Source organism: Pipistrellus hanaki (assembly GCF_964339955.1).
Source record: "Pipistrellus hanaki genome assembly, chromosome: 2".
NCBI lineage: Eukaryota > Metazoa > Chordata > Mammalia > Chiroptera > Vespertilionidae > Pipistrellus > Pipistrellus hanaki.
Genome location: NC_140504.1, coordinates 199,554,536 through 199,567,248, shown reverse-complemented (window position 1 = coordinate 199,567,248; position 12,713 = coordinate 199,554,536). Strand labels below are relative to the sequence as shown.

At 55.0% G+C, this 12,713-nt stretch overlaps 1 protein-coding gene across 3 annotated transcripts in view; it reads right to left on the bottom strand.

Moving 5' to 3' along the window:
- The window catches only part of GNB1 (G protein subunit beta 1), a 55,077-nt gene that overhangs the window by 15,112 nt on the left and 27,252 nt on the right, over positions 1–12,713 (bottom strand). For all 3 annotated transcript variants that reach the window (XM_084873483.1, XM_084873482.1, XM_084873481.1), the window contains exons 2-3: positions 8,894–8,942; positions 2,314–2,414 (exon numbers count right to left, since the gene is read on the bottom strand). In XM_084873483.1, coding sequence (XP_084729609.1) covers positions 2,314–2,370 — 57 coding nt within the window. In that variant the 5' untranslated portion in view covers positions 2,371–2,414; positions 8,894–8,942. The remainder of the gene's footprint in view (positions 1–2,313; positions 2,415–8,893; positions 8,943–12,713) is intronic.

The following is a 12,713-nucleotide window of genomic DNA, read 5'->3' as shown; positions in this document are numbered from 1 at the left end:
GTCATTGTCCCTGAGTGGTCAAAGTTACTAGAAGATAAAATCTTGAAATCTCTAATTAGTGTATAAATTTTACAAAAAAATCATACATTAAGAAGGAAAACGAGACGATAGCTTTAAAAGGATCAAAACTTGAATGTAGGAATAATTTCCAAGAAAACTATGACAGCATGTCAGGGGCGGTCTCTGCAGCTGCTGGTAGTCAGAGGCCCTTGCGTCTTTGGGGTCACGCCCGCCGGCCTGGTCTGGTGGAGACGTGCCCGGGGAGGGGTGGGGAGAGTGCTCCTAGTGTGAAGGCCTCGTCTGCTTGGGATGAGACGTCACTGAGACGGCATCCACTTTTCTTGGCCCTTAAGTCAGAGGAGTCGTCCAAGCTGCTGACCGGTCAGTCCTCCTCTTCTTGGCCTCTGCCCAGCACCACGGGCCTGTCCCACCGCGAGGGCTGCTACCTACAGGGGCAGGGCCGCTCCCAAGTCTGCCCCTCACACAGCACCACGTGGGCAGTGTGGCAGGGCCGCATCCCTCTGAGGCTGCACTTCCTCCCAAGCGCCGTCAGAAAGCACGAGTGGTCCTCTGGGGCCTCTCACCCAAAGACCAGCGGAGAAAGCACCAGCCCTCCCCCTGCTGCCATTTCCTGCTCCCTCTGCCCCGCGTCCTTTGAAAACCTGTATTTCCTGGGCAATCAGGGGGAAAGTGTGCCTTTTCCATCTTAAAAGGAAGCCTTCCCTCCCACCCGAGGGGGAAGAGGTGCCCCACCTCTGTCGTCCCCGTGCTGAGCCCAGAAACGGGCAGAGCACCAGCGTGGGAGCCGGGAGCCTCAGGAGCCGTGGCACGTGCACACGGTGGTGCCCATTTGTGGGAGACACACTGAGTGCTCGAGACGTGGTGTGAAAAGAGGGGGTAGAGTACTGGAATACGAAGTGCATGTTGAAGTGGTATTTTAGGTATGTTGGTCATTCAGTTTCTTACACACGAATGCCACCTGTTCCTTTTTATGTGTGTAAACTCCGTGTGCGGCCAGCAGCCTGCGCCCACAATGCCACGGGGCCTGACCCACGGGAAGAGATGAGTGCTGACTTCCAGCCTTTGTTCTTCAAAGACGATGTCTGTCCTCACGCAGCACCACCGCGCTGCATCTGAACCGGTGTGAGCCCAGCACTGGTGAGCCATTCCCAGGGGCCGGGAAAACGACTGCTTCCTCCCGGAGCGGACAGACATCCCACGGGTCACGGGAGCAGAGCCGCGTCCGCGCTCCCCGAGCTGCAGCAGGGCTCTGGGCGGAGGCTGACCGGCACAGGACGCCCGTTTCCCTGCGGCTGCAGATCTCAGGGAACCCGCTGCCTGCTCGCAAGGTCATGAGGAGACGGCTAAGTAACGTCACCGCTGGGCTTCCCGGGCAGGATGGCCATTTGGAAGGACATGGTGAGTGAGGCGCCCCCGTTCCAGGGCTCGGGAAACTGTCAGGCACCTGTTGAGAAGTGACGCTCTGGCGGTGGCTAGAGTCTACAGGTGACCCCGAAACGTCCGAGATGCCCCTTCGTCAGTGGACAAGCATCTCGCTGCAGACGCTGAGGACAAGTCTTTTCTGTTAAGTCCACATCCTTTCTCTCTCTCTTCCGATCACCGGTCTGAGAACAGGAACGCTGACTTGCAGTCAATGCTTCTCTAGAAAGCATTCTTCAGAAGCACTGCCTCCGACCTGGAGGAGCAGCCACACCCGAGCCTCGCCCTGTTCCCTCGCTGGGCTCCGGGCGGCCTGCACGCGGGGCGGCCTGCGTGCTCAGAAGCCAGGCTGCACACGCTGCTCTGCCTCCAGGGGGAGGCCTCTGCTCCAACAGAAAAGCTGTCCATGCCAATGACCTTCCCAAGGGAACACTCTTTTCAAAACTGAAAACAAGCCAGGCACACCTGAAATACCTCGTATTGTTGTTAATACCCTTATTTTTAAAGAAGTTTCCCGCCCTCAACAGTCACAAGGGAGAGAGGCCAACATCACACTCTACAGTGACCAAAAGAATATCGGGGGGGGAGGGGGGGGGGATGGCACAAAGCTAATTCCAAGGTTAAAAACAAATGTGCAGAGAGATGTTTATAAATGCTGTGGAGACATTTTTACATACGAAATAATGATGCACTAGGAAACAAAACCCCCAAATAACGGACGAGGCCAAATAATGGGTGTCATTAATTAAGACTCAACCTCAGGCCTGACCTCTGGGGTCACCCTGTAACTCATCCCTCCGACACCAGGTAACATCTGGCCAGACCCGCCCTGGGCTGGGTGATGAGTAAACGAACACGTGTGCGACTACGTACTCGGATTTGGTTTTTCAGCTGCTCGGCCTCCTGCCGCAGCTGGTCGAGCTCGCTCATCTTCGGGCCGGAGTGCTCTGCGGTGCCGCCTCAGGGAATCAGATCTGAAAGGGAACACAGCACAGAACGTTCACCCACAGCCGGGCCAGCTGGCTCGGGTGGCTGGAGCTCACCTGGACCCCCAACGGTTTCAGATCCATCCCCGGGCAGGGTGCATGCGTGAGGCAGCTGATCTTTGTGTCTCTCTCACACTGATGTTTCTCTCTCTCTCAAAATCAATGAAAACATTATCTTTAGGTGAGGATTTTAAAAAATTGATTTAAAGTTAATAAACAATAAATAAGTAGTCCTAACCTGTGTGGCTCAGTGGATAGAGCATTGGCTTGTGGACTCAAGGGTCCCAGGTTCAATTCTGGTCAAGGGCATGTACCTTGGTTGTGGGCACATCCCCAGTAGGAAGCTGATTGATGTTTCTCTCTCATCGATGTTTCTAACTCTATCCCTCTCCCTTACTCTCTGTAAAAAAAAAACATCAATAATATATATATATTTTTAAAAAATGATTAAGTAGCCGAAACTGGTTTGGCTCAGTGGTAGAGCATCGGTCTGCAGACTGAAGGGTCCCAGGTTCGATTCTGGTTGGGGGCATGTACGTTGGTTGCGGGCACATCCCCGGAAGAGGGTGTGCAAGAGGCAGCTGGTCGATGTTTCTCTCTCATCGACATTTCTAGCTCTCTATCTCTCTCCCTTCCTCTCTGTAAAAAATCAATAAAATATATATTTTTTAAAAAATGACTAAGTAATGAAGCAGACAAGAAAAGGAAATTGAAATTTTGAGAGCAATTATAAATCAGAGACTAACATTCATCAGAACTTATAAAATGCCCCCCAAGGGCTGGGTTAGTAAAATACTGTCTCTTTCACTCACTGGCTCTGCACAATGACGATGTCTAACAAATCACTACTCAACAGATGGTGGTGGCGAACAAAGAAAAACCTGTCCCCATGCAGCCTCTTCCAGAAGGATCGGGGTCTCAGTAGAGACAAGAAGCTGAAACAGGCATGAGATTAGGATGGCTCTCCCATGAAACCAGGGCAGGAGGCAGGGCTCAGTGGCACCTGATCACCCGTTGCTGGGAGCCACATCAGTGATCCTGACCCTATGACTGCCCCCATGACTGCCCACACGGCCATTCTGAAGGACCTGTGTGGGTGTGGGGCCCAGCAGGCCTCTGGTTCGGGAACATGCTCTCCAAACCGGGCCCTGGATCCCCGCAGACCAAGGCCCAACCCCACAGCCCTGCAGCTCAGGCCAACCAGGCACAGTACCCACGGGCGGGTAGGCCCAGCAGAGGGCAGGGCCATGCCAACGGCGTCTTAGAAATATTTCTGATCAAACGGCTGCTTCAAAGGCGCCAGTGAAGGGCGTCGCAGGAGCCTGGTCAGCGCAGAGCACCTCTGGCCCTGCGGCCACGCTGCAGACACGTGTCCACCGACACGGGAGCTCCCTCGCCTTGCACGCTGCACTCTGAGGACGGCCATTTGTGAACGCTGACGTATGAAGCAGTGACAGTGCCAAGAGAACAGGACACAGTTTTACAACGAAAGGCCGTGATGTCCTCGCAGGACGCCTGTGCTCCCCGCCAGCCGGGCACCTCCCAGCTCTCCCCTGCGGGACAGGCCACGTCTGTGCAGAGAGCTCTGCAGAGCGGGCTTTCAATCCAACCGCCCCTCACCCGACCGCCCTCCCATCTGACAGCCACGCTCAGTCTGTACAGAAGCCCGAGGTTGACCTGGCGGGTAACTGCCACTGGCGCCTGAGGCACACAGAGAAAAGGTCAGCTTCAGTCAACAAACAACTTCTGACCCCAATTCAAACACTGAAACAGGAGGTAATTTTCAAACTGAGGACTAAAAACAAGCTCCTCAGGATCTAGGTAGAAGGAAGTACCTTCTTAGATGCTGAGGTCTTCAAGTAAAGACCCAACTTGTTAAAAAAAAGTTTTTACTGATTTCAGAGAGGAAGGGAGAGGGAGAGAGCAATAGAAACATCAATGATGAAAGAGCATCATGGACCAGCTGCCTCCTGCACGCCCCACACTGGGGACCAAGCCTGCAACCTGGGCAGCTGCAGCAAATCAAATCATGACCTCCTGAGTCACACCAGCCAGGCAAGACCCAACTCCTTTTTTTTTTTTTTTTTTTTTTTTTAAGGACCAAACTTCTAACAGGTGGGATAACTCCTGAGATCTTAAACTTAAATGCCTCCTGTAATTAGATGTTCTTTTGTACATGATAATCACCACTGCGCAACATGAAGGCAGAGAAATGACAGCTCCGTTTAGCTGTCACCTCGGCAAACCTCAGGAGCAAATGCTGACACCGCGGATTGGAACCTCAGCCACAGCACGGGGACAAGCAGACAGCCTCACCGAGCAGCCTGGGTCCGGCTACTGCCTTTGGACCACAGCCCGTTACAGTCAGCCCCCACAGCGGAGTCTCAGTTAAGGTAGGTGTTAAAACATTTAAAATCACTCTCTCTTCTCCATGTCACAGCTCTATTTCCTAAAACCGAACCTGGAAAAGAACGGACTTTCACAAAGGAAGCGCCCGGCACGCCCGCCCGGGGGCACTGCCCAGGCCACCGTGCTGGGCGCACTGACAGCCCCGGCCCCAGAGGGTGAGCGTGGAGAGGTGGACACCACGCCATCCCAGGCCTTGGGCAGGCGCTGCCGCCAGGCACCGCATCCCACAGAGGCTCCCCATTCCCACCACCTAGCCCCGCAGGAAAGAAACCACACAGCACAGGGCGTGAAGGTGAGGCCCTCTCTGTCCATGAACAGGACACATCTATGCTAAGGTACGCAACCTCATTCTTTTTTTAAAAATATTTTTTACTGATTTTTTTATAGAGAGGAGAAGAGAGCTAGAGAGCTAGAAACATCGATCAGCTGCCTGCTGCACACCCCCTACTGGGGATGTGCCCGCAACCAAGGTACATTCCCTTGACCAGAATCGAACCCTGGACCCTTCAGTCCACAGGCTGATGCTCTATCCACTGAGCCAAACCGGTTTTGGCTAAGCAACCTGTTCTACAGACACAAGGGAATGTTACTAGCGATCATTTTTGAAGAAAGACACAGGCATAGGGGCAGCCTTTATTCTCACGTTCTCTCTTACATATCTATTTCCTCTTCAAAAAAGTTACGCTAATCAGGGCCCAGGAACCAAGAAGACTCACAGGGCCCTAACCGGTGTTTCTCTCATCGATGTTTCTGGCTCTCTCCCTCTCCCTTCCTCTCTGTAAAAAATCAATAAAATACATTTTAAAAAGAAAAAAAAGACTCCCACGGTCTCCTACTTTCGGTGAAAGGGCCAGTGGAGCTCCTCACCAGGGAGCGCCAGCAGGCCGCCGAGAACAGCCCTGCAGACGGCAGGACCCAGGGTGATGCCACGTGACCACAGCTAGTTTAAAAGAACAAAACAGGCGTCGTTTTAAAAAATGTGAAGGGTGACTACCACGTTCATTAGCGTCAGTGGCTGTAGCTTCCCCTCCGTTTCCAATATTGGCTGTGCAGCTTATACTAAACCAACCACTGAGCCACGTTCACAAGTTCTACTTACGTTTGCTGGTTTTGCTTTTCTCTTCGCTGCCCTGAGTCCCCCAAAGCCTCTGGTCCCCGAGGCTGGGCGTCTTCTCCCCTCCTGGTCACAGTCCCCGCTAAGCCCCGGCCAAGCTGACTCAGCGCGCTGCCTCTAATCCACTAAGACAGACCTGCCGGAGGCCCTCTGCCCCTCGCCACCCACACCTGCCACTGGCCTTGATTTAGAACTTCTGTTTTGGAAGAAATTTAAGTGACTGAAAGCAAGCAGGTTGAAGTCTGCCCCTACATTAAGTTATATGCAACATCTTTGTAAATCAGTGTTAGTGTGATTTTTTATTCAAATATTTCCCATGTGGAATAATGTGACGGGTGTCGCTCAGTGGTTACAGCATCAGCCTGCTCACCAAAGGTCTCAGGTTCAATTCCTGGTCAAGAGCCCGACCTGGTTTGCAGGTTCAATCCCCCACCCCAGTGGGGACCCACCCAGAGGCATCCGTCTCTCACATCCAAGTTTCTCTTGCCTTCTTTCCCCCTCCCTCCTTTCCTTCCACTCTCTTAAAAAAATGAATGAAAATACCTATATTTGAACATCAAGTACATCTTAAAAATCGATCATCAGTGAGGATGAATGTAAAAACCGCAGCCCTGTGCTCCGGGTGCTCTCCCCCCGCTCCCCCCCATTCCTTCCCCAGGCTCCTCTCACAGGGCCTGCAGGTCTCGGGAGGACATGTCGGTGGCACGCGCATGTCACTCACTGCCAGGGACACTAAATGCAAGTCTGTTAACGTCAAAAATCAGAGTCCAGCTCCGGGACTTCCGCACACAGGGAAAGTGACCTCACCACATCCCGTGTTTTACTCTGTTTCCGGGGAAACCGTAAAGGCCTCTGCACCACAGCGGAGGGGAAATTAAGTGAGACAATGGGCACGTGTGAGTCAGCTGCCAGGAGCAGACGAAGCAGCGCCCTCTCAACAGGGCAGCACACACACGCGCGCACGCGCGGGGTTCACAGGAGGGCTGCGCCACATCCACAGCGTCGCCTCTGAAATGCTGACAGAGCCAAGGGTCACACACACGGGCAGGGGTTCGGGGACTTGCTCCCCCACACCTCACCTCAGAGGCAAAGCTACATTTTGATACAGGAGTTTGCAGGAGGAATTTCAACCAACTTCATTAACTTTTCTGTTTTTCTTTCATTTCCAAACTCAAGTTAGTCTCCAAAATGCAGAGAGCAAGTCCCCAAGGGCACCAGGCAGCCCAGCCCCTCCGCTCCATGGCCCTAGCGTCACTGAAAGTGACGGGGCAGCGGGCACAGAGGTTCCCGTCTGTCCGGAGAGAGTGGGGTGGCGTGCAGTGCAGACCTCCGTCCAACATGACTGAGCCACAGCCTCTCCTGGCCTTCAAGGTTACGACGACACGTTTAAAAACCGATGGGTCTGAAATCCGCTTGAAAACTACCAAGAGGAAAACGGGCGAGGGCTCATGCCAAACCAGACTGGCAGCCTGCCAGGTGGCTCAGCTGCTTGGAGCGTCTCCCGATGTGCCCAGGCTGCGGGCTCCATCCCTGGTCCAGGCACAGAGACGTGAACCAGGGAACGCATAAGTAAGTGGGACAACGAATCAATGTCTCTCCTCTCCCTCAAATCAATGGAAATAAACAGATTAAAAGGAAACAAAGGACCGCGCTGAGGTGACTGCTCCGCCTGGTAAGGGAGCGCCCGGCAGGACTGGTTAACTTTTGTGTTTCAACTTCCCAACACGACCGTCCTGAAGTGTTATGAGACTCCAGAGCCTGACTCCGGCCCAGACGTGCAGACTCTGCGAGAGCAGCACGTGGCGGGAGCTGAGGACGGAGGAGGTGCTGCGGTGCTCGGCGTCCCAGCGGGACCAAGGCCTCACTGTGGGATGTGCTGTCAGAAGCTCCAAGACTGAGAGGAAGGAGACTGAACAAAAACTGGCCAACTTCTGTAAATGCTGGGGCTGGGTGGTTACCTAAGGTTGTTTTTACCTGTATTTGAACATTCCAATACATTTTAAAAATCAATAATTCTTGTCATTACTCGGCTACATTATAAGCAAATATTAAATTTGCTGTAAGTCTACTGGTTTTAAAAGTGTGAGGCAGGCTGTGTCGTGTGTGACACTGTTCTGTGATGTAGCCAGCTCTGAGGATGCAATCCCAGTAATTCCCAATTGTCTGAACAAATGAACGGCTGAACTTGGAGGCTTAATGCCCATGTGTCAAAAGCGATAAAAACTGGTATTAAGTGTGGATGACACCGGACCACTAAGTCGCCTTCAGATCAGAAACACGCGATCGAACAGTCAATGAAATGGAAAGGAAACGGTCACTCGCTCTTCCTGGTAACTGGGCATGATGAGGACTAAGAGGGAGCCAGGCTCTCACGGGCCCTGGCTGAACACACCAGCAACCCTGCCGTGTGGCCTGTGTGTACATGGTCCGCCCTCGATATCTGAGGTTCTCACGAGATTTTCCTGTTTCTCAGCTTCCTGGTGCAAATTGCCAAGGAGAGCTCAGCGCTGCCTGTGCGGCCTGCTGGGGAGAGTGCACCCGGAGCCTTCCCTCACCTCTCACCCAGCTGCCAGCCAGGCCAGCGCTTCCCCAGCGCCCTCAGCTCTCCATCGGGACACACAGTGACACCTCTCGGCTCCGCGCTCGGACCTCTGTGGGCCCAGCTGACCTCCGTGTACACCTTTAAACAAAGCTGCTTGTGCTTTTCAAATCAGAACGAGAGAAGTTGGGAGAAATGAATGACCCCTTTATCTAGATCTCGAGCTTCCGTCTCTGCCCCCCCTCCCGCCCCCAAAGGCTTTTGAAGAAAACCCCCTCCTCACGATCAAACTGCCTGAAAACCAACTTCGGGCTCAAAAAGAGAGACGGGAAAAACTAGGCTGCTTTTTTAAAAACCTAAAGAACTTAATGTTGTGCTTTAGTGAATTAATTCCATCAAACTTACCGTAGCTCAGAAGTGCTTCTGGCCTGCTCTCCGGTTCATGTACAGCTGTCTGCAGAGAGAGAAAGCTGTTAGACAAGCACTGCCCGTGGGGCGGGGAGCGAGCTTCCCGTGGGAGGGCATGGGTACTGCCCTCCCTGCCCGCACTGCCCACCCAAGCCCCTTCCCCAGGCCGTTCACCGAGCTAACGTTTACTTCTCCAGCGCGGGGGGGGGGGGGGGGGGGGGGGGGGGGATCCCATCTCTGTTTCTCTGTCTTTGTTGTTCTTAATCCTCACCCCAGCATATTTTCCGTTGGTTTTTAGAGTGGAGGAGAGGGAAAGACAGAAACACTGATGTCACATCCGCTGGCTGCCTCCCAACCAAGGTATATGCCGCCCTCAACTAGAACTGAACCAAAGACCCTTCAGCCCAAGGGCCAATGCTCTACCCACTGAGCCAAACCAGCATGGGACCAATTTCTCTGTTTTAAACCCTTAGAAACGCCTCAGGGAAAATACCCTGAGTAAACAAAAAGCCGCTGGAGGGAAAGGGTGTTTTGAGTCTCACTGGGGTTCCAAAAGCTTCTCAGAGAAACCTCACCCATAGCTCCCCTGCCTCAGGTCCGTCTGATTCTAAAGCCACAGGCCAGGTATTGCCTCAGTGCGGCCAGGCCCCTGGGAGCCGGGACGTCCCGGTGCCCCGCTGCCTGGAGCCCCGCCTGGCCGGGGTCCGGGACGAGGTCTGGAGGACCAGCAGGCACGAGGCAGCCAGGGTGGAAGTATGTTAATTCTAGATTTCTGCTGAAATATCCGCTTGTTCTTTCAAAACGTTAAATGTTTCTGTGATCTCTCCCCATTACACTGTGGAACGAGCACTGTGCCTGCTTCACGGGTCACCCCCACCCGTGGGTTAATCAGGGAGACACCGGTGGTCTGCCAGGTCCGAAAAGCTGAGGCCACGGGATTCACTCACTGCCCTGAGCCCACAGCCCACAGCCCACGCGCACACTGCTGGTGTGGAGCCAGGAGCATCAGACAGTGAACTAGGCCCCAATTGAACTGCGAATTCTAAGGCATTTATTTATCTAGCAAAATCATTTTATTTTGGAATGAAGCTGCTTGTATTACACTTTTTTTTCCTGGCAGAGAAAGTGGGTATGGAAATAAAACAGGCTGGTGGTTCCTCAAGACGTTGGCCAGACTTTCCATGGCCCAGCCATCCACCCAACAGGCCTGCACACAGGCACTAGAGGGGGACCCCTGTGCTCAGGGCAGCCCACGGCGTCCACAGTGCGGAACCGGTAAGCACGCGGCACCCCACGGGGAAGGTTCCACAGCCACGAGGAGCCGAGCAGACACACCACCGCGCGGGCGGTCCCTGAAAACACGCGCTCCGTGGAGAAGCCAGCACATGCGTGACTGCATCTGCGGGAACTAGCCCGACAGCAGCTCCACCGACGGGGCCGTGGCCGCCAGAGGCTGCGGCAGGCGAGACCCGGAGCAGCTCGATGGTCAGAGCCTCTGGGTGACAGGATGTTCCGGAACCAGGGAGAGGTGGTGGCTGCACAGCCCTGGGGCTGTCACTGAACTGCTCACTTTAGAATGCTGAGTGCTATGGCGCATGAATGTTATGTCAAAAGAGGGGAGGAGCAGGGAAAGGGCCATTAAAGACAGTTCAAAACGATGAACACCATGGCGTGGAGGCAGAAGGTGGAGGCCACAGAAATTAGCGAGGCTCAGTGCCCGGACCCTCTGAGGGAGCTCTCTGCACGCACACCCCGTGGCACTGAAGGGTCACGGTCAAAGCAGGGACTCACTCAGCTCGGCAGTCAGCCGGACTGCGCCTGTGGGATGCTCAGCGGCACCCACTCGCCCGCTGGACCAGCCCACAGTGGCCCCAGCGCCGATGGATGTCCTCGGAGACCCGGGTGGGAGCTGCTCACTAGGGGATTGCGACAATGATCCCAACCTCCAAGCACACCCCTCCGTGTGCCGCATGGAGAGGCCGCAGGAATGAGAAAACGAGTCCTCGTTTGCTAATTCAAAGGCCAGAGTGCCTGGGCTCCAGACAGGACGCAGAGTCCGTGGCCTGGTCTTTGGAAGAAGGACCAGGGAGCCACCCCAGCCCGGAGCAGTCCTGCCCTCCAGCTGTGGGGCTGGTCAGGTGGGGGTACGCTGCTCCAAACCCCTCAGCCTCTCAGCCAGGCCTCACAGTCCCGATCTGGAAAGGGTGTGGAGACGTTTGGGGGAAACTGAATGGCTGTGACTGTGAACTTGGACCAGGCACGGCGGGGTCAGTGAAGTTCTGGGGAGGCGCCCGGCGGCGATGTGAAAGACGGCCTTGTTCTGGGGAGCTGGCTGGAGCCATAAAGAAAAGGAAAGACAGCTGCATCGATGAAATGCTTCGCCAGATGCACAGAGCAGTGGGCAACGACACAGATCGCCAGCTCCTGGGGCGGCACTGAGTGCCCTGACCTGCTGCTTCACCTTTCCACAGCTTCACAGTATTCAAAAGTAAGAGCTGGGGAAGGGAACAGCCAGGTCACTAAAGGGCAAGTGTAACCCTTTAAAACGTGCCTGTGAAGTTACCAAGCAAAGAAGGGTGAGCTACGGTCACGGGCAGAGGGCGAGCCGCACGGCCGAGGAGGCCTTGCCTTCCCCGGTGCTGGTGCAGGCGGAAAGGCTTCCAGTGGCAGGGACAGTGACCCCGCTGCACTCTCCCTGCGGGGCTCCTCTCCGGAAGGAATGGACACCATTCGTCCTTCACTGCCACATCCGCTTCGCTTCCGTCCCGTACGCGCTCCTGGTCCTTCCCGGAGGCCGGCGTGGCCTGCCTTCCCGGAGGGCCCCTCTCCGGCCGCTCTCCCAGGTCCCTGCTCGTGGCTCTGTGCCCTGCCTGCCTGCTGGAATGCAGGTGCTCTTCCTCCAGTTTCTAAAGGCGGGAGCTTAGGCTGGTGAGACCTTTTGTTTTCTGTAGTGAGCGCTTCATTCTATAAATTTCCCTCTAAGTATTGCTATGTCCCACAAATGTTTTGTTTTCACTTTCTTTCAAATGAAAATATTTTTGAATTTCCCTTCTGCTGTCATCTGTGACTTGTTTAATTTCCAAACACGTGGGGCTTTCCTATGATTGAGAGCGGAGGCCCATGGCAGCCCCGGGCGCTGTACAGCGCTGAGCTGCTCGTGCCTGGCGGCTCCGTCCAGCTCGGCGCCCCTGACAACCGAGCACGTTCTGTGCGTCTCATCACTTCCTGTGGAGACCAGCAAGGGGCAACAGAACCGGGGCAGCCTCGGCGCCCAGGCCTGCACCTCTCCACGGGCAGTCGCTGGCACGGAGGGCTCAGTCCATCTGGTCTTGTGCTGACCGGTGCCTGCGTGTTGAATCCTCAGAGCACTCCAGGCTCCAAACGCTCCAACAGGAAGCTGCCGCGACCTTCGAGATGCAGAACTTCCTCCATGCCTGGCCCAAGGGCGTGGACCCCTCACACCCGTCGCAAGCTGGAAGCCAGGCCAGAAAGGACATCGCTCTTCCGCTCCGAATCCATCCACAGGAAGACGGAAACCACGCCCCTTTATTTGGGCAGAAGGTGAGCCCGTCCAGGGGCGCGGACAGAGAAGGATCCACAGAAGCGGTGTCTGGGCCATGCTGTGCACACAGTCTGTGCCCTCTGCAGGCCGAGGGCAGGGGCCCCGTAGCCTCAGAAAGTTGCTGGGAAGCCTGTCTCCGGTGGGCTCCCACGGACTCCCATGGACCATCTTCGGGGGGGCACTCTGGGGGTCACAGGGGACCCACCTATAGGACACTGCCCGCAGGATCACACCTTCCCGAGACACGGAGAGCTG